The sequence below is a fragment of the Dipodomys merriami genome, unplaced genomic scaffold (assembly GCF_024711535.1).
Source record: "Dipodomys merriami isolate MVZ:Mamm:240054 unplaced genomic scaffold, mDipMer1.0.p SCAF_9, whole genome shotgun sequence".
NCBI lineage: Eukaryota > Metazoa > Chordata > Mammalia > Rodentia > Heteromyidae > Dipodomys > Dipodomys merriami.
The window spans coordinates 7687152-7709255 of NW_027206512.1; the positions used below are offsets into that span (position 1 = coordinate 7687152).

General features: G+C 36.8%; 1 protein-coding gene across 1 annotated transcript in view; it reads right to left on the bottom strand.

The window, feature by feature from the left end:
• Positions 1-22104, bottom strand: part of Glrb (glycine receptor beta) — a 94184-nt gene that overhangs the window by 31255 nt on the left and 40825 nt on the right. The window contains exons 3-4 of the mRNA XM_070012370.1: positions 19894-20000; positions 18200-18267 (exon numbers count right to left, since the gene is read on the bottom strand). Of these exons, the coding sequence (XP_069868471.1) occupies positions 18200-18267; positions 19894-20000 (175 nt within the window). The remainder of the gene's footprint in view (positions 1-18199; positions 18268-19893; positions 20001-22104) is intronic.

The window sequence follows — 22104 nt, forward strand, 5'->3', positions numbered from 1 at the left end:
ATAGGGTCTGGACGTTTTCATAGATACTTATTTTTAATTAAATATTTAAAAATTGTTATTATAACGATGATGTATGTCAGGTAATGAATAAATTTCTTTTGGGACAATGTCATCCCTTTCTTCACTTTCTCCTAATTTTCCATAGATGTTTACAATAAAGTGCTTCGATCAAATTCACCCCCTCCATGTACTCTCTTAGCTTCCCTTTCTGCATATTCAAAAAAAAATTTGTTGAGCATCATTATGCCACCATGATAGAAATTTCTTTAGTTACTTATTTCATATTTTGTCTTTTTCATACATCCCAATCTTATCCTCATGTAGGTATTTACTATGTGCTGAGCATATTAAGTATAAGGACTTTACCAAAACATGTAATCATCAGAGATTTTGCTATGAAGATTTCCTCATGAAGATGTACCTAAATGCTTCCTGTAAGTATCCTGCACAGTCTCCTCAGGAAAACGACATTAGAAATTAATCTCTTACATCCTATGCAATTATTCTTGTGCTGAATTTGCACATTTACTCCAATTTCAGTAGGTTCTATTTTTAAACTTATTTCCTCTTCCTTCTCTTCCTCCTCCTCCTCCTCTTCCTTCTCCACATCTGGTCCTGGGGCTTGAGCTTTTTTTGCTTGAAGTGGAGCCACAGCTCCACTTCAGGCTTTTTTCCCTAAAGTTTAGTTATTTTTTTACTTATTATTATTATATTAAGTAGTTGCACACAGAGATTTTAAGCAAATAAGTCAGTACATAAGCAAACTATATCTTTTCCAAACTCATTCATATCCTCAAGTTACTTAATTCCATTTTTATATTGTAGATTGAATATAAGGACTCTATAAGCCTACCCTTCTCATCTCCATTTCTCTGTCTTGCCTCTATTTGTCCCACACCCATTCTGGTATTTTTTTTTAAATTATCTTTAAGTAGTTGTACAAAGGACTTAAAATCGTTTATGAATATATGAATATATAATATGTGAATATAATAATAATGATCAATGGTACTCCCTTCAATATTCTCACCCATCCCTCCCCTACACACTTCTTCTCTCATTCTTCTTAATTTTGTGGGATATATATTGGATTTTGATGCATTCTCCCCATTACTTCTGGCTTTTCAGTGGTTATTTAAAGATAAGAGTCTCACAGACTTTCCTGCCCAGGCTACCATCAAACTGTGATCTTTAGATCTCAGCCTGCTGAGTAGCTAGGATTATAAGTGTGAACCACTGGCACCTTTCTTATTATTATTATTGTACCCCTCAAATTCTTTTCTAGAAATAAGAATAAATTAAAAATAAGTGAAGTGACATTTTTAGCAATTATTGTATTCTCCAGAATAAAGGCATCCTATTTTAGCCTAATATTAGTTTTCCTTATTTTAACATGATATTACATACATGTACAGAGATAGAAATATTAAGATCTCATTAGTGTGCTAGCTTCTGCAACATATGTGCTGAAAGTTGGAAAAATAGACTAGCATTATCTCTCTGTAGGAAGTTCAACTTTTTACTGTACACAGTGGAGGCAGAAGTGAATACGGAGAAAATATACAGGTATACAAATTTTTAAAAAGGCAACTTGATAAGACTAGCTTGAGTGGGGAGTATTTAAAGGAGGAATGGTAAGGGGGTAATTATTATGATCATGCATACATAAACGGGCTTGTTAAAATGAAGCTTCTTAGCCATGTGCTGATGGCTAGCATCTGTAATCCTAGCAACTCAGGGGGCTGAGATGCGTGGATCATGGTTTGAAGCCAGCTTGAGCAGGAAAGTCCATGAAACTCCTATCTCCAACTAACTACCGAAAAGCCGGAAGTGGAGCTGTGGCTTAACTGGTAGAGTTCTATCCTTGAGTGAAAAACATAAGAGACAGAACCCAGGCCCTGAGTTCAAGCCCTATTAATAGCACACAAAGGAAAATCCATTTGCACAACTACTGAAGTCAATTAAAAATTAAAAAATTACAAAAAAGCAAAAAATTATTTTATTAATATTCTTTAGACAAAAACCATTTTTATGTAGGATACATAAAAATTAATTCTAAGGATATTATATCAATATTTTATATTTTTATATCCTCCACAACAATTAAAGAAATGTGAACCTTTAATTCACTCCAGCATATTTTGCATAATTAAAAAATAATTCATCTATAGCATCTGGCATTGAAATAAAGAAATCAGTTCTGTGTAATACTGAATTTTCCTTGAACAATTTACACATGCACATTGACTTTGGCAACACTTTTCTATGTTCCTCCAGATTCAAAAATGTATACTACTTCATCTGAAATCAATATAGCAAAAGTAGTTTTCTTTTCAAAAAAATCATTAGAGTATTTTACCTCATGGCAGTACTGAAGTTTGAAGTCAGGCCTCACACTTACTTAGATAAATACACAACTATGTTTGTTTCTAGCTATTTTTCATATAGGTTTCACTGGGTCAGCCTCAGAGCCCAAACCTGCCCTGTTCACAACTGGGATTAAAGATACCAACCACAAACGTCTAGTTTATTGAGATGGGATTTGGTTAACTTTTTGTCCCATTGACCTCAAACATGAATCCTCTTACCCTTGCCTTCAAATAGCTTAGAGTACAAGTGTGAACCCCAGCACACAGCTAATTATAACAATTTTGATAGTGCTTCTATGTGTGCTTTATTTCCCCAAAATCTTTCCAAAAGTGTAATCAAAGTTTTTGCAAAACTCAAAACTATGCATATGTTATTTATCAACCTACTGAGTTCAAAGTGTTTTTTTTTTTCAAGAGAAGGCTATGCAGTACAGAGAAAATTCCGGCAGTGCACCAGGAGCCATGAACAAAGCCCATTTATGGGAAAATTAGGGATGATGTCACACTTCAACATATAGTCAACCTTCCTTTTTATTTCACATATCATTGCAAGTGACTTTCTAAAAATGATATCTATCTAATTTGGAAATCCAGGTAATTGGGAATGAGCACAGTTTGGAAACATTAAGGATCCCATCCAAATCTTCATGTGGCAGCTTTAGAAGCTTTCGCTCTGAGTTACTTGCTTAACACTTCTAAGTTTTTTCTTAATGTAAAGCCAAACAAACAGAAACCAAAATCAAACAAAAACATAACATTCTAATATGAATAATAAATAAAATATTAGTGTAAGTATTTCAAACATTTAATATAAAACTTACTATATAAATGAGTTAGTTTTATTCCCATTTTCAATATGGGCATCTGGTCACAGACTATATTTGTGCATTCAGAAAAGCATTTGTTTAAATTTTCCCTAATTCCAAGGTGACTGACTGCTTAGCCATTCATTCATTCAAACCTCATTCATTAGCCATATGTTCTTCTTCATGCTTTGAATACTAAGGGTATATCTGTAATTACTTTTGCATTTACAGAAATAACTTTAGGGAAATAGATAATCAGTAAATAGTCCATCTAAATGGCTGTGCAAAAAAAAAAAAAAAAAAAACAGTTTGCTCTGAGACATATAACCTAGACTGGTGATTTGCCTAAAATAACCAAATGAATTAACACCCATATTCAGACTTGAAGGATCTTATAAGTTAGACAAAGCAAAATTTTTTTTGAGTTGGGAAAGCCAAATTCTTTAGCATCTCTGAACCTTAAGTTGTTTGTTGCTAAAATGAACCCCAGATGCCGATAAGCATCAAATGAGAAACTACCTATACACTGAACAGTGGAAGGAGGTAAACATTCAGAAAAATAAATTTTATTATAAGTACTATTAATGTTATTGTTATGATAATATTTGTTTTCTTTTTTTAAATGCTGATAATCACTATTGAGAATATCCCATTCCAATTGCTATCTAGAAACTTGCATTTTCTATGAAATACTCTCAAAATTGTAATTAATTTTATTACATCCAAAAACTTTAAAAAATACATTTTTATATGTACTAGACACCAAACACTATGGTAGGCTATATAGAGCTGAATGAAATACAGAATGAGAAAAATGCATCTAACATTTCTGAAAACATTTTTGTAGGCTAATAGAATAAAATATCTGCTATGTTCCAGATTAAACTGATTGATTCATGAAGTTCAGATAGCAGCTGATTCTGCTGTGTTATGTTGAACAATCCTTCCTTTCTTCATTAGCCACTCATTCAATCAATGGTGGTTCACTAAGGATTTTCCCTGTTCCATGTTCTAAACAAAAAGTCTGATTAGGATAAACACTGGAGGATCACTTTCTCTGGAACAAAGATCAATGATAAAGTCTATTAGGGTGTAAAAACAAAATTCCTTTTCTGAGAAGATTGATATAATCACTTCCATGGTCTGGAAGCAGAAAGGCTTTTGGTGAGTCTGAGATCTTGGAAAAGTAGGTAGAATTTTGGCAGATAGTGACTTGAGGGAACAGCAGGATTGAAAGGGGAAACAAACAAGAATCATTAAAAACTCAGAATGTGGAGGACCCTACTGAGATTTGAGCAAAACCATATGGTACATTAATATATCAAAGCAAAACAAGGCAAAAATAACAATAAAGTACCTACAACACTGGGCTTGAAAAAGGGGCAAAAGAGGTGATCTATATAAAGTACACAAAATGTGCATGGATAGTTGTTATTTTGTGTTGTGGTTATTCCTTTAAACCACTAGTAGCAGTGATAATATGCATCTCTCTTTTCAATCAGTACTGCATAGAGTGTAACTAATTTAGTTTGTGCTAGACAGTGCTCACTGACCTACAATCATACAGTGGTTTACTTCCAAAACCTAAATGCTAGCACAGTACACCCAATTTTCAACATCTCTTAATGCTCAACATTTTGCTTCAAGATATTGTAAGCTCAATATATCATGCAAATTTCAGATCTCTTTTCTAATCTTTTAAAATTTTATTTTTATTGGATATTCATTACATACATTCTTATGAGCATCATCACAAACTGACAAGCCTTACTTTACCATCATATTCAATGAATTAGTCTTGAGTATTTTTTAATTATTTTATTTTGAAAGACCTTGGAGGTTGTGTTTCTCTTATTTATGTAGCTACCTACTATTAAGTTTCAACACAAGTTGCAGCAAGCTTATATAGCTTTTAAGGATGTTTCAAAATTTTATGAGTTGAATTAATAATTGGAGTTTGATTTTTCCCCACTAATTAAAAGATAAAGGCTCATTAGTTAGTATGCTTTGCTTAATGTTTAATGAGAATTTACAAAGGATTACTAGTTATTGGCATTTCAAATGGGCTATATTAAGATAACTCTCTTTGAAACCTATTTATTTTCATTTTCAATTATTCTATCACAATAATTGTAGTGCTCTCGTTTATTTTGCAATGAACAAATTCCCATCAGAAACAGACTGCTTTGATCAGTGGGAAATTACTTAATTGTTTTTAAAGTACTTGGTGACAAATACTATTCATTGTTAATTCCAAATAGCACACTATTAGTCATTATCTGGATAATGGATGTTCTCCAAAATTTTCAGGATCAATTAACAACCAAATTAAACTGCTTCTTTAAGCAATAAAACATTTCACAACGAGACATCAAAGTGGTTAAGTTTCATTAATGATATTTTGTATATGTTGGGTACATTACATTTTGTAATGTTAGGTTAGCTCTGTTAAGTGTCATTTTTACTACTCACAAATTCAATATGTAGCTCATCTATTACTTTAGTTATAATTCTTAGTGTAACTTCTAATTTTCCCATAAATGGGCTTTGTTCATGGCTCCTGGTGCACTGCATGATAAAGTCTATTAGAGTATAAAAACAAAATTCCTTTTCTGAGAAGCTAAGATCAGTGTTTGTCCAGAGCAGGGTACTCAGGAACCCATCTTCTATATGTACCATCTTCACCTGGCAGAAGATAAAAACAGGCAATCTTTTTTTTTTCGTTAGTTGTGGGGGCTTGAACTCAGGGCCTGGGTGCTCTCCCTGAGCTCTTTTGCTCAAGGCTAGCACTCTACCATTTTGAGCCACAACACCACTTCTAGCTTTTGAATGGTTAATTGGAAATGAAAGTCTCACAGGGACTTTCCTACCAGGGCCAGATTTGAACCTCAATCTTCAGATTTCAGCCTCTTGAGTAGCTAGGATTGCAATCATGAGCCACCAGTGCCTAGCTAAAAATAAGCCATCTTTTGGGCATTAATTTGACTCAAGAAGGCTCCAACCTCACTTTATCATCCCACAATACCATGGCATTAGTAAGTAGGTTTTGAGTTTGGAAAGACACTGTCAGAACACATCTAATAGCCATCTGCAATGGATGATGTATGTAGAAAATGTTCACTATCCTTCTATTATCAAGAAAGAAAGAATGATTGATGGTATAACAGCCTAGGCAGTTTATGATTCTTAATGTTCTTGATTTAATTCTTTTTTTTAAAAATTTTATTTTATTTTATTTGTGAACATACTGTACAGAGGAGTTTGATTTAATTCTTTTTGCATCCATTGGTAACAATAAGGTTGCTGGAATGAGAAAATAAGACTTGAATAATTTTCTTGTTAGTTAACATAACACTCTAACTTGTAAAGTTTAAACACCAATGCTGAATAATATTGGTAGCAAGCAAAAAGGTAAAGAAGAAAGTTATTGATTAAAATTGTATTGTTTCTGTTTTAGGCACAGTATTTTCTAAGTAAATAGATTCTTTTCAGTATCTTAATAGAATTTTTTAAATTATTCAATAATTAAAACAAAAAACTTGGTAAAGCTGGCATTTCTGTATATGGTAACAGCTACAATGAAGTCACAATCCAGTAAGACTAGGAATAATATATATACTCAGATATTTCTCCAGCAGTAATTGGAAGAAAAAGAATCTGATCATATATTTTAGTGTCCTCAAATTATAACTCCTCTGTACAGTATTTTTACAATAATATATATATATATATATATATATATATAAACCTACCAGAGGTTTAGTAAACTATAATACCACAAATTTCTTCTATATTTCAGAAGCCCCCAAATCAGTTTTATTAGGTTGAATTCAAGGTCTCTGTCTACAGGGCTGCTCCTTTATTAGGCTTTGGAGGATGCATCCATTTTCTTATATTTTGCAGCTTCTCTTGGTTGCCTGCATTTTTTAACCCGTGATCCTTCCTCAGATCATTCCAGTTGTGTACTTCCTTCACCAGAACTGCTAACATTGCCTCTGACTTTGCTGTCTTTGTCTTGTAAGACCCTTATGATTACAACTAAGGCACTTGAATAACTTCCCTTAATTATACTTAGAAAGTTTCACCATGGAAACAAACAAACCCATGACTGGTGAAAAGAACATAAAGATATATGGGGACCATTATTCAGCCTACAAAATGAATGTGAATTATTTTAAGGTATATGATTTTACGTGTAAGATGTAGAACAAAATTTACTGAGATGAAAAATAGAAAAAAGGAACAATTTATCTATAATATTCCCTAACAAATGAAATCATGTAGGTAAATTAATCTCAACTTAAACAAGGAAATATAGGAAAAATAAAAGGGGATGGGACCTATTTGGGTGGCTTCCTCCCTGGCTCATGCCTATCTTGGGTCCCTTAGATGAAATTCTCTGCCTTATTTTGATCATGTCTTGCTTGCTCAGGTGCACGTAGAACATACTTGTGGGGAAGATAAGGCCTGTTACCAATCACTCCATCAATCAAATGCTCCTGGGAGGGTAACTGGTCGATCGTCCCTCTAATTACTTCACCCCTTCTTGGCAGGAAACAGTTCCAGAAGAAATAACCTTTGCCCATAATCCCAACTTGGAGTTCCCCATTCAATGATTAAACCAAAGAGTTGGGTATGTTAGTGAAATGAGCTCCCTTCCCATACTTAGTACTCTTCTTTCCCTCTCCACAGCTTAGCATGCTCCCTTCCTGGGCAACACTAGGCTCATTTAGTAAAGGCAGTAAATAATCAGCCTCCAACCCCCTATACCTTCGGATGGCACTTCTCTGGGGCAGCTACTACCATATAAGGCAACAAGAGGCCCTTAGAGTGTCCTTCAGGTCTGGGCAGTTGCAGGACCCTTATCTACTATTTGGCCAGCAGCCATAAATTCTAGGCTGCCATGATGAAGCCCCTGGCCCACATGTCCACACCAGGGTCTCTACCTCCTCTCCCCTTCTAGCCCTTCCTAAACCTCCTAGGTTATATAGGTCACCTCAGTCAATAGCCGGTGCTTCTTCTCACTTTTTCCTTGTGAGAAGGGGACATGCTGGCCCCTTTCCTGGCAATAAACATTTTTCCCCTCTGTACCTGGATGACTGTGTGGTTTTCTGGCAAATTCCAAATAATCTAACACTGGTGCATTGGCAGGAACTAGTTCTCTTGGTGAAATTGCTCTTCCCCTCTCTTGGGGAATCATAGCTGTCCTGAGGAGCCTAGTTCTCCACTGTCTCTGTGGTAGTCCTTCTCTCATTCCTAAATCACCACCCTAGATTCCTGGACTTTTGCCAGACAGACCCAACCACCACAAGCCTCCTTCTGCCCTCCAGTCCTCTCACATATCCAATTCACCGACCTTCATCTACAAGGGGTAATTGGACTTGAGATTCCAATGGTGACATTCTTTCCTTTCTTATTTAGTCTTGCAATGATCCCCTTCCTTTAAAATCATAAAAAGACTTGGTACCGGGCTGCTGTGAGGCTCTGACTAAAGGCCGAGGGCCTGAGATTTCAGACACAGGGGTTGGGTGATGACCTCTCCTTTGTGCTCTGCTGGTTTATTCATCCCTGGGGATGTCTGGACTGTTTTGGCCTTAGATTGCATTACTAGTGGGAAATCCCCAGTCTAAGATCCCATCTGATTCCCCTTTGGGATGCATGCTGGCCAATGTGCTTTCTCCTGGCCTGGCTCCTGGCCTCCAGGGCAGGCGCCTTATATATTTGTGTAACTGAGCATGGCCTAATTACAACCTAGAAAGCCAATCCAAATGGTCGCTTAATGGCACCCTGGATGCCATCATTATTCGGGATTTATACAAATACTGTGAGCATTGGGGAAAGTGGAATCAGGTACTATATGATTGAGCTTTCGTCTATCTCTGTTCTCATGCAGAACTCTGCTAGCCCAAGTTATGCTAGCCACTAGGCCATAGCCATTAGAGAGCTTAGAAACCTTTACAACCTCTGCCTTGGATCCTGCTGATGAGTATTTCCCCCATGGTGCCCATGTCACAAGCCCCCGTTTCTCCCGCTCCCACTCTGCCTCCACTGCTGCCACCATCGCCAGTGGCTCCTCCTTCCCTTCCCCCTTCCTCAACTCTTCTTGCCAAGGTTTGCACAGACCCTCCTCTACCCACCCTGCCATGTGTCTCTGTATTCATGTACCTGTCTCCTGTCTCATTACGGTTTGCCACATGTCTCTGTGTTCATGTCCTGTCTCCTATCTAAGACTTTTATTATTGGAAAAGTTTTATTTTTTAACTGAAATTCCAAAAAAAAACCTTAAACAGATGAAAATCTAAGAGTACCCTATGATTTGTGCACAAATATGTCTATTTGTCTATAGGTAAAATATGTAAAATTGTCATGGTTTCCAAGTTACCAAGTATTGTGCTTGCAGAATGATCTTTGTCAATGGAAGCTGTGATTTAATCTAAGTTGCTTTGAAAATTCTGAGACCTAACTACAAGCCAAAGGAGAAAAAAACAGGCAGTTTTAAAGGGTCTTTGGAAATAATTTTTTTTTAAAAAAAGGTTTCCTTTGGAATGTAAAATAAGTTGACTGTGATTTATGTTTTTCCCTATGTGCATCCAAAAGTTAAATGTTGTACATCTGATCATGACTAGTAAAATAAGGCTAAGGTTTTGTTTTTCTGTCTTTTTTCCTGTGCACTGATAAACTTTAAGATCAAGGAACTGGATGCAGTTTGTTCCTGTGCATGGGAAAAGGCCCAGGAGACAAAACAAAGTTGTCACAGCTGCCTAAACCAGTGGCACCAGCTTGCAAAGGCCAGTGTAAACCAGGTCTTTAACCAATATGTGTAGAAATTTTGCAGGAAAAAAGTAGGAGGTGTGACTGTCCATACAGGCCAGGCCTAGCCCAGATCCCAGCCATGTTCCATCACACATGACCAAAACCTGCTGATTCGGGGTGAAAAGCACAAGCCACTTCAGATCTACTGAAGTTCAGACCTTTACATAATCCTGATTTGCTTGTGTTCCCTTCCACCGGTCCGTAATGTCAATCCCCCCAAGTCAGACCATAAAGGGTGTATGAGCAAAGAAAGTGATTTTATTTCTTTGCTATTTTGCAACTGAATGTATCTCCAAAAGATTATAAGCCATTTTAAACAGGCTTCCCAGAGGCATTGGGTGGTACCTAGTGGACCAATCAGTTGCAGTTTAAAAACATCTATTGAGTTTTGTCATTGCAGAACTCTGGCAAGTATTTGTTGGTTAACTCTTCTTGACAAGGTGCAGGAAAGCTCTACTTATTTCTATTTGATCTCCTTGTTGCTTTAATTGGGAATCATAAAGGTTTTATTTTTGTGGCAAAGATTGTAGTTCAAAGCCAGCCCAGGCAGAAAAATCCCTCTGAGACGGCATCTGCCAACTAACCAGCAAAGAGCCAGGCTGGAAGCATTGCTCAAGAATTAACCAGCCAGATACTGGAAGTGGCCCTGTGACTCAAAGTGGTAGAGTGCTAGCCTCAAGCAGACGTGCTCAGGGAAAGTGCCCAGGCCTTGAATTCAAAGCCCAGGAATGCCAACTGGGATGAACTATCCCAGCAACAAACAACTAGACCTCCAGGATGAGGTGGAGAGAAAGAAGATGATATCATATCAGCCACTTTATGCCTGCCCTTTCACAATTAAACCAGAGCTAAGAAGTCAATGAAAATAAGAAGCTTGTCCATCTAATGTCCATACTGGTCTACCATCTAAGAGTGTACAGAAATGTACACTCTTGCCTTTGTTACCTGCTATTTGTATTTATAGTGAGTATTATATTCAGGGCTGTTAGCCTTGGAAGCTTCTTGTGTCTACCATACATACCCTGTAATCCACATATCTATGAAGGCCTCTTGTCAAGCTATCCTGTCCACCCCAAACAAGTAATACCTAATCATTTCCTCTTGGGGTGGTTTAGGAAAAGCAGCCCCACCATACTGGCCCTTGTCTTATTGGATATTGGTAACCTAAAATACCAATATGGAGGATCCTCCACCTCAGAGTTCTTGCAGGACCACATGCATTGTGATATCTGGTTTCACCTGTCCCAAAAGACTAACTAGGTAGGAACTAGAGATGGAACTTGTGCTTGGGTCCTGCTTGCTTCCAGTGTGCAAACCTGCGGCAGATATAAATACCATCTATGCTGGCTCTTATAACTGGGGAAAGCCTTCACATGAGAGACAGGCAGATGCCCTGATGTTATATGCCACTCTGGGTTATAATGCTGGAAAATAACACTTGTACCTAGGTTCAAAACTGCACCATTGATTGTATAGAACTAAAGAGGGGCAACTTTATTTGTGCCAACTATGAACATATTTTATTCGCAGGGGACACGTCTCCTTGCCTAATGGCTGGCTTTTTACCTGTGCAAGTTATACTTTTAAATATATCATTGTCTATCAGCCTCATAATTCCAGCTGCTGCCTAAGCCATCTAGCTGCTGTGCTACCCCACAAAGGAGCTCTTCTAGCCTCAATGAGGTTGTAAAATAAGAGGTCTAGTGCTGAATGAGAACTGTACATTGCCCTCACTTTCTCCTTGATGGGATATCAGGGTTGGCAGTGGGAGCCTATAAGGGTGTCATGCATTTGTCATGCATAGTGGCAAAAATATTCCTTACACCTCCTCTGCCATTGCACTGCTAATTCAAGAACAGCAGGAACATAGGCAGGCTATCCTTGGCAATTGTGCTGCCATGGATTTCCTACTCTTACCATCAGTGGTGCAAGGAGTAAAAAATATGTGCTGTTTTCACTTAACCAATAACAGCTATGTCATTAAGGAACAAATTAGGCATCTCAAGGAACTTGAAAAAAATATCCAACAGAATAAAAGGGGATGGGACTTACTCCAGTGGCTTACTCCCTGGCTCATGCCTATCTTGGGTCCCTTAAATGAAATTTTCTGCCCTATTTTGATCATGCCTTGCTTGCTCAGGTGCATGCAGAGTATCCTTGTGGAGAAGATAAGACCTGTCACCAATCAGTCCATCAATCAAATGCTCCTGGGAGGGTCAATCATCCCTCTGACTACTTCACCCCATCTCATCAGGAAACAGCCCCAGAAGAAACAACCTTTGCCCATAATCCCAACCTGGTGATCTCCATTCAATGATTAAACCAAAGAGTTGGGTATGTTAGTGAAATGAGCTCTCTTCCCATAGCTTAGTACTCTTCTTTCCCTCTCCACAGCTTAGCATGCTCCCTTCCTGGGCAATACTAGGTCCATTTAGTAAAGGCAGTAAATAATCAGCCTCCAACCCCCTTTACCTTGGGATGGCACTTCTCTGGGGCAGCTACTACCATATAAGGCAACAAGAGGCCCTTAGAGTGTCCTTCAGGTCTGGGCAGTTGCAGGACCCTTATCTACTATTTGGCCAGCAGCCATAAATTCTAGGCTGCCATGATGAAGCCCCTGGCCCACATGTCCACAACAGGGTCTCCACCTCCTAGCCCTTTCTAGCCCTTCCTAAACCTCCTAGGTTATATAGGTCACCTCAGACAATAGCCAGTGCTTCTTCTCACTTTTTCCTTGTGAGAAGAGGACATGCTGCTCTTTCCTGGCAATAAACTTGTTGTTGTTGTTGTTGTTCTTTGTACCTGGTTATCTGTGTGGTTTTCTGGCAAAGTCCAAATAATCTAGCACCCAAAATAAGCTGAAGTCCATTACTAAGATATACAAACCTACGTGCAGGAAAAAGATGTATGAAAGGAAGTATGACAGCATCATGAATTGTAGCACAGTAATTCAATGCAATTACAAAGCATGACTAAAGAAAGAAAATCAACTGTATAAGCATGCTCTAGTTCCATGGAAAAACTCTTCTGCATTCTCAATAAGACCAAGTACTTATGTTCTGATTATTACATCATTCCCCCATGAGTGCAACAGTTCACATTTTCATCTATGAAAATCCTACTGGCTTAATCCAAAGGTAGGAAATGAATGGAAAAACCAACAAATATTATCAGCACAACTGTGGAACAGATGCCACCTAGACAGGAACAAATCTCCACTAGATGCCCTAATGCGCTTAGTTCAGTTATCAGGAATATAACCACAAAAGATAATAAAATTAGAAATGACCTTTTGGGAAAGGAAGGTAACATGCTTTTTATGATTTTGGTGTTGCCCCTATTAATATACAGTACTGATAATTTTTTACAAAAATATAAATTATTCCAATGTAAATGAACATATATATGAGTAATAGAAACTATCAGCATACAGTGAGATCATGAAAATACCTAGTGGTCAATATAAGAAGTGAGGAAAAGTGAAAGGAATATTAGTATGCTGTCATCTTTCCTACACTACAATTCATGATTTGTGAATTATGTGAGATTATTTTGTTTGACCAGCAACACTGAAAATCCAAAACAGAAAACAAAAAGTAAAGAAGCATAGCAAGTGCTGGTGGTTCATGGTTATCCTAGCTACTCAGATGGCTGAGATATAAAAATCCTGGTACAAAGCCTGATTTCAAGTCCCATGACCAACAGGGGGGAAAAAAAGCAAAGAAAAAAGTAAAGAAGCAGGAAGGAAATATTCCCATGTCAACTGTCATTGGCTAAGAGTTCTTAACAAAGATAGATTTAATGCTAATTTCTTTGATTACCTCAGTGTTGGATAATCTATGTCATACACTGGATAAACGAATTGCCTTGTTCCCTTCAGAAGTTGCAATCTGTCTAGCAGCTATGCATGTCAGGTTCTTTGTTCTGCTTTCTGAATGAATAATTGTTTTTTTTTGTTTTGTTTTGTTTTTGAGGAAAAAAATTCTAAACTGGGAGATAAGTGTTGGGCTGTTGAAGTTACCAAAATGTTAGGATTTAACTTCATTTCAGGAGATCCTTGTAGAAAGGATTTTCATATAAACAAAGCCTTAATTGTACAAGGAGACTACTGTTAATTTTTGTTGTTGTTGTTTGTTTTTTGCTGGTTGTGAGGCTTGAACTCCGGGTCTAGGTGCTGTGCCTCCACTCTTCAGCTTAAGGCTAGCACTCTACCACTTGAGCCCAGCACCACTTCTAGCTTTTTCTGTTAAGGTGGTGGTGAGGAATTGAACTCTGGGCCTCATGCTTGTGAGGCAAGCATTCTACCACTGAGCTACCTTCCCAGCCGTAATGGTTGATTTTCTTTAGCACTTCCTTTAGGATAAGATTTTGCTGTGAAGTCTCCCGTGTGTTTTCAAATGCACAGTGAGCAAATGTTACCTTCACTGAACAGCTGCTTTTGGTCTGCAGCTTTTGTGCCCTTTTGAGTCTCTCTGATTTTTTCAACTTCCTGTCTCTGCTTTCCCAACTTCCTGCTTGGGGAAGCTTTTGTTTGTTTGCTTCCTTATCTCTGTTTAGTGTGTGACAAGAAATGAACAAAAAAGTTATCTAAAACTTTTTTCTTAGAAGGCATTTTATTGTTATTTCTATAACAATATTGTGCCTTTTGGAAAAAAAAGGCTGAACCAATGTATAGAGCAATCTATAATGCATGGCATCCTCAAAAGTCATATCCATAAAGATTCACAGGGATATATAAAATAAACATTGATGAAAGCAAAAACTATGACAAAGTAGAATATTTAATCTATTTGGTGAGTGTGGTTTTGCTTTTGAACATTTAGGCTAGGTCAGTCCAATTCAAGATGAAGAACAATCTGATTTTCATCCAGGTTATCTGATCAAAAGAAACAACAAACATAAATAATGTGACACCTCTGGATGAAAGCCTCCACAATTTCTAAAATTGGCACTCTACAATAATGGCATTATTCATTTTGTTACGTAACCAAACAAATGTTCAACTTTCATCTAGAGTTCAAGTTTGTTCTGCCAATCCTTTCATGTAAACAAGAATGGAATTTATTCATTTATTCCTTCAATATTAGGTAATACAAAAAATTATTGGTGTGTTCACTCTTGTGTGTTATTGTTTTTAGTATCTTAGGAAAATGAAAAAGTAGAAAATATTTTTCATAACTTTAAGAGACTTACAGTCCACTGGAGAATAAAAAGAATATATATATATATGTGTGTGTATATATATATATATATATCAACAATTTAATATAGGATAGGAGCAATGATTTAAGAAGCAAATAATAGAGATGAAAAGACCCAGATTTAAAAGAGGTCAAACAGATAAAGATCCATGAATGAGGTCTTAGAAGACAAGAAATGGACAGACCTGGGGATATCATAGGAGCAAACACTACAATGTGGTTTTTTTCAGCCAACTTTCTGTGATGAGTTCACAGAAAAGGAGATAATGCTAAAAACAACAAAAGTGCATCTGTTTTTAATATCGCATTCCCCCAAAAGGCCAGAAGTGGAGGTGTGTATGGCAGAGCACTAGCCTTGATCATAAAAACTCTGGGTCAATGCCTAGGCCCTTATTCAAGCTCCAGCACTGGCACAAAACAACAACAGCAACAGCAACAACAGAAAATAACGAAGTCAATTGCCATTCATGGTTTTACAATATTGGACATGTTCCTTTTTGACAAACCACATACAAATGATGCTTCTCATTGGAGAAAGTGATTTATGAGCACATAATGCAAGTTTGTTGGAGATTTTTATTTCAGTAGTACTAGGCTTGAACTCAGGGCCTAGAACTTGCTAGATTGAGACCTTACCACCTGAGGCATACCTCCAGCTCTTTTTTGCTAGCTATGTTAGCTTTTTGCTTAAGCACACTACTGAGCACTGATCATCTACTTTTAAGCTTCCAAAGTTGCTAGTGACACAAGTGCCTACAGCTACATCCAACTATCTGTTGTGGAGATGGAGTCTGTCAGATTTTCTGCCCTGACTGGTTTCAAACTGTGATCCTCCATCTCTCAGCTTTCTGAGTAACCAGGATAACAGCTGTAGGCCACCAGCACCTGGCTACATATGCAGTGTTTTTTGTTTTTATTTTTTTAATTTTTAAATTTTTTTTGTTACATTCAAGCTCATTCAGGAAATCAGTCAGTGGTTGTTTTCAGAGGCTCCTGTTTTCGCCCAGACCCCAGACTGGCTGTAGCCCCTCCCACTTCTTCATCTGCTCCTTCTTCTTGTACTGCTTTCTCAAAGAATCTGGTTGCTTCATTCATAAAAATCAGTTATTCTCTTTGCTTCTTCCACAAATTACAAGATTAGCATAATAGAGAAAACAAAGTTTCCCTTCAGGAAATTGGAAAAACTGAAAACTGAAAATTATTTTTAAAAGTTTTCTTTATTTGATGGTACTGAAGTTTGAACTCAGGGTTTTACAATTCCTAGGCAAACACTCTACCACTTGAGCCATACCATTAGCCTGTGCCAGTTGATTTTTCACACATACATACCACTCTTTTTTGCCTAGGCTGGCTTTGGATCATGGCTCTTCTACTTTTACCTCCTGTCTAGCTGTGACTACAGGGTTGCACCACAATGTCCAACTTATATTTTTGATTTAAGATCTTGCTAACTCTAGCTTTGGCTGGACTCAAACTGTGGTCCTCCCATTTCTGTCACTTGCAGAGTAAAAGACCTTCCTGAAAGCTCAGACATATATACAATTTAGGGGGGGGCAATTCTTAAGAGTTTTCATCACATGAATCCTTTCCCTAGGAGGTAGTCAATCATTTCTCAGGGGGAATACTATGCACTTTTTTTCCCATGCCTGAAAGTGTCAATGAGGCATTAACGCATTAAACTTGAATTGCAAAATTAAAAAGGTACCAAAGTCAAGGATATAACACAACCTAGGATTTGGGATATTTTATACTAGTAGAGAACATTCTTCAGGTTTATTCCTTTAATTTCCAGCTTTAGTGATATTCACACTATTCAGAAGCTGAAACTTTGACAAGTAAGAACATTAAGTCATAAACATAGTCACGCTGGTAGCTTTAGTATGGTCTTGTTTGTAATGATTTGGGTAAATGCCCAAAAGGGGGATTGCTGGGTCATAGGGGAGCTCTATGTGGAGTCTTTTGAGGAACCTCCATACTGCTTTCCAAAGTGGTTGAACAAGTTTACATTCCCACCAACAATGCAGTAGGGTTCCCTTTTGAACTCATCCCCTCCAGCATCTGTTGTTATTAGATTTCTTGATTACAGCCATTCTAACTGGGGTGAGGTGGAATCTCAATGTTGTCTTGATCTGCATTTCTTTTATGGCTAGAGAAGTTGAGCATTTCTTCATGTGTCTATTGGCCATTCTTATTTCCTCTTCAGAGAAGTCTCTCTTCAAGTCTTTAGCCCAAAATTATTTATTGGACAGTTGTTTCTTTCAAATTTTTTGGAACCAACCCCATAAAAGCCCCTCAGTAAATGAATGGATAAAGAAAATGTGGTATATACATACAATGGAATTCTATGCCTCCATCAAAAAGAATGACATTGTCCCATTTGTTAGGAAATGGAAAGCCTTGGAAAAAAAATTATATTAAGTAGAGTAAGCCAGGCCCAAAGTAACATAGGTCCCATAGTTTCCCTTATCTGCAATAACTAGTAAATGTCTAGGATAAGCAGAAAAGGTAAAGAGTTATGTGCATATGATCACATAAGATGATGTTAAGCAAAACAAACCCCAAGATAGGGACACAAGTGGGTTTTTCTTTCTTGCTATTGTTTTTAATGTATTTATAATGTACTATGTGATTTTTTTTGTTTCTTTTGTATGTTCTCCCCCCATGGCATAATCCGTTTTCACTGTATTTGATTCCAGTGTCCTGCATCTTGTATATACATTTTTCTAATTTGGGGAGGGGAAGGGAAATAACAAAATGCTAAAACAAGGATACAGGTTGACCCATTATAACAATGAGATATACAAGGCACTATGTTGAAAACAAGCTTTACAATTTGGTGGTGGTGGGGTTCTGGAGCAGGAGAGGGAAAGGGTGGTAGGGGAAAAAAAGGAAGGGGTAACAATGCTCGATAGGAAAAGTACTCATTAGCTTACTCATGTAACTGTAACTCTTCTGTACAGTATTTTTACAACAAATAAAACATAAAAAGAACATTAAGCCATCATCTTACCATTGTTGTCTCTTGAATGGATCCAAAACTGTTAATAAAAATGTTGACTACTACATCAACAGGAATGCCTATGAATACAAAGGATATAGTTAGTAACTTGGTCAGATTTTCCATAATCCAGTTGATATTTTCAATTTTTATCCTTTTTCAGAAATCCACAATGAAACATGAACTCTTTGGTCATAATGTAATATATTTATAATTTTTAAAGTAGGATAACTATATAAATATATAATATGATAAAAATCAAAGTAAGATGAATTGTATTTTATGTATTTATTATTCAAAAATAAATTTCCTCTTAAATTACAGACATGAGAAAATATGTTTTCACTTCAAAAATGTGTTATTCAAGAGTCTTCAAGAAAGTGTAAACTGTTTCTTAAACAATCACAAAACAACTAGGGCTTTCTTACATTTTTCTAATCATTTACAGCTCTTAAATTAATTGGTATAATTTTATCCAAGAAAATTGACTTGATATATTTTAATATATTTTAAATATATTTTTTATTTTTAATCAGACATAGTAGAGGCATTAAAAGGATTCTGCTTGACTTGCTGGAAAATAATTTAAAATTCATGGACTGTAAGCTAAGGTATGTTCAAACATTACAAATATCTTTCTTTTTAACTCCTTGTGGCTTCTGGTTGGGCTATCAAAGGGAAAATGTGACTGTAGCCTTTTAGCCATATAGCCTCTGACTGATGGAAAACAGGTGGCCAATCATTACAGGGCAGACATGTGACAGCCCAGACCAAGGCTGCTGTTGAAAGTAACTGAATAGGCCTGGTAATGAACAGAAATCCTGTTTTTACAACATACTTGTATAGCCATTTGACTGGAAGCAGCTGCAGACCTTTTCTTTGCAAAGGAGAGACAAAAAAATTAAGCTTTAAAATGTTAATCTGATCTACATCAAAATCTGTCCTAAACCATCAATAAGGATTACAGCTTTCCCATATGTGAACATTTTTTCCACAATCTTTCCTAAGTCATCAAGATTTAAACAACAACAACAAAGATAAAAGCAGAACAAAAATTTGACTTATATAAATATGTAATCTATGCATGATTTTTTAAAGTATAGTTTTCATTCTGGAAAGGTGTAATAAATGGTACTATTTTGTTGGGATAAAAATCATCTCTGTTGTAGACCACATAGGCACTTTTGTTCATAAAGTTCACATTTTTTAAAAACCACATGGCCATTCTCTATTTCAGCAAAAGAGTAGAAGGAACATATTTTCAAAGTGAAATAGCAACAAAAGTAGAATTTAAGTACATGCCACAACTGCTCTCCCTACTTTTACAATCACAATGGTGATTGTACAAATTCTGAAGTCTTTGTCTATAAATGAATGCAGGTGTGTCAGAGTCTCCGTTTTAAAGCACTACATATAAAAATACAGCACTTAGAAAAGCTATTACAGAGCTTAGCCTATTCATCACAGCATACACTCTTGTTTTTATTCTCTACTTGTAGCCATATAAGATTATTGGAATGAATCTTTTGCTTATTAATAAATATTTTGGGCACTAAATTGTTCTGAACCTAAACAGATTTCAGAATAGTTATATGCCAATTTGAAATTACATTGTTTTGACTCTCACAAAAAATGATTGCATACAGATAAAATTTCTTTCTCAACTATAAAGAATGAATAGGGCTGGGAGGGGTTGAGCAACAAACCTTTGAAATTTGGTCTTATCCGGGGGTCATAACTGACTAACAGCCTGTTCAAGATGTTGCTGGTGGAGTTAGCAGGGACTCTTGCGAGGTCTTCTGCTGACTGCTGACTATAAGAAAGAAGAAAAAACCTGGTAAGGCTTAAGAAACAGTAAACAACAGAAATGGTAAATTTCTGAGAGAAAAGATTTTGTGTTTTGATTTTTGAAACAAAGCTACAATTTTTATATGGCTTTTCTAAACAGAATTAAAGAGTAGACGATACTGTGAGCAACACGAGATATTTGAATGAAAAGTAACAACAACCAAAAGAAGTATTTTAACATTTAACTTTACTAAATCCATAAAACAGTGTTCTAAAGACTCTAGGTTACTTTCTATTAAAGCTACTTAGGGACAGACAGATCTTACCTGTCCTGAGAGAAATTGGGATCAAAGTCTAAGCAAGCACAAAAAGGATACACTCAAATATCATTCTTTCTGATGGAGGCATAGAATTCCATTGTATATATCTACCACATTATCTTGATCTATTCATCTACTGAGTGGCATCTGGGTTGGTTCCTTATCTCAGCTATAGTGAATAATGCCACAATAAACACAGTTGTGCTGGTAGCTATAGCATGGCCTTGTTTGTGATGGTTTAGGTAAATGCCCAAAAGTGGAATTGCTGGGTCATAGCTGAGCTCAATATGTAGTTTTTTGAGGAACCTCTATACTATACTGCTTTCCAAAGTGGTTGAACAAGTTTACACTCACACCAATGCAGTAGGGTTCCCAATGTTCAAAGAAAATGTACTCATTACCTTATTCATGTAACTGTAACTCCTCTGTACATCATCTTTACAATAAAAAAAAGTTAAAAAGCAAAAACAAAATCAATACCAACAAAAACAACAACAATAGAGATATGTTTTCATTTCAATAAGTAGGATTTTAACTGTTCAGAAGAAAAAAAACAGGATGTATTTAGTGAGACATGGTAACAAAGAGCTTTTCTATGTGTATGGGTTAAACTCAGAGTCTTACATCCTCACTCAGCTTTTTCTCTCACTGGTACCCTACCACTTGAGCCAAATAACTGGCTTTTTTTGCTGGCTAATAGGAGGCAAAATTTTCAAAGATTTGTTTGCCAGGGTTGGCTTTAAACTTCCATTCTCAAATCTCAAACTCTACAGTTGCAAGGATTTTAAGTGTAAGCCACTGGCACGCAACTCAAAGAATGATTTAAAATGTTGTTGTTTCTTAACTCTCTACCTAAGTAAAGCTTTATGTAAATGATATAATGTGACCAGAGAGACACTCTAAAATGTCATAAAAATCACACAAATACTGGAAAAATGATATTTTCTCAACAAGTTCATTGAATAACCTGCCTGTTGAGTTAAATATTCAAGTTTATGGAAAACAAATCTGATAAGACTGAATTGATACATGTACTTCTTTGAAATAGAAAGCATTGGGTTAGGAAACATTGAAGTAGAAAATGAAAACGATCAACTACATTTCCCAAAGGTAAAGGAGCTTATATAGATTTTTAAAATTTCTTCCCATGGTTGTATCAAATCAAATATCACACCTTCACATATTTGAACTTGGGTAATGAGATTTTTTATTTCATTGCAGGTGAAATTGGAACCTCCTTAGAGTCAATTGTTCTTCTTAATCACACCCAGAACATGCTAAAGGGAATGAAGGGAAAATCGGGTATCAAGATGCAAGTTAGTGTTCAAACCCATCTACTAGTCTTCTTACTCAAGGGAGGAAAATAGAATTATGAAATACACTTGTATTGGATGAATTAATGACAACTATTATTGTAAGGTCCATTCCTGGACGACGAACAGACCTCGCCCAGTACCTGCGTTACCTAGGCAACTGGGATACCTGGAAGAGGTCACGTCCGCATCTGCTGAGCGTTACCTAGGCAACTGGGATACCTGGAAGAGGTCACGTCCGCATCTGCTGAGGTCACATCCTAACCTGATGTGGCCACACCTTTCTCCCACCTGATCCCACTTCCCTTTACCTGGACACACCCTTCCCCGCCCCCTACCCTATATAAGGCCTAAACCGCCGCCAGACCGCTCTCTTTTTTTCTTTTGCCAGCCGCGTGGAGTGCCAACCTTGCCTGGTCCCAGCAGGTCTACTGAATAAACCCCTTACCTGAATACCACGTGCGTGGTGCAGTTTCAGTTCTTACTCGGTCACCTC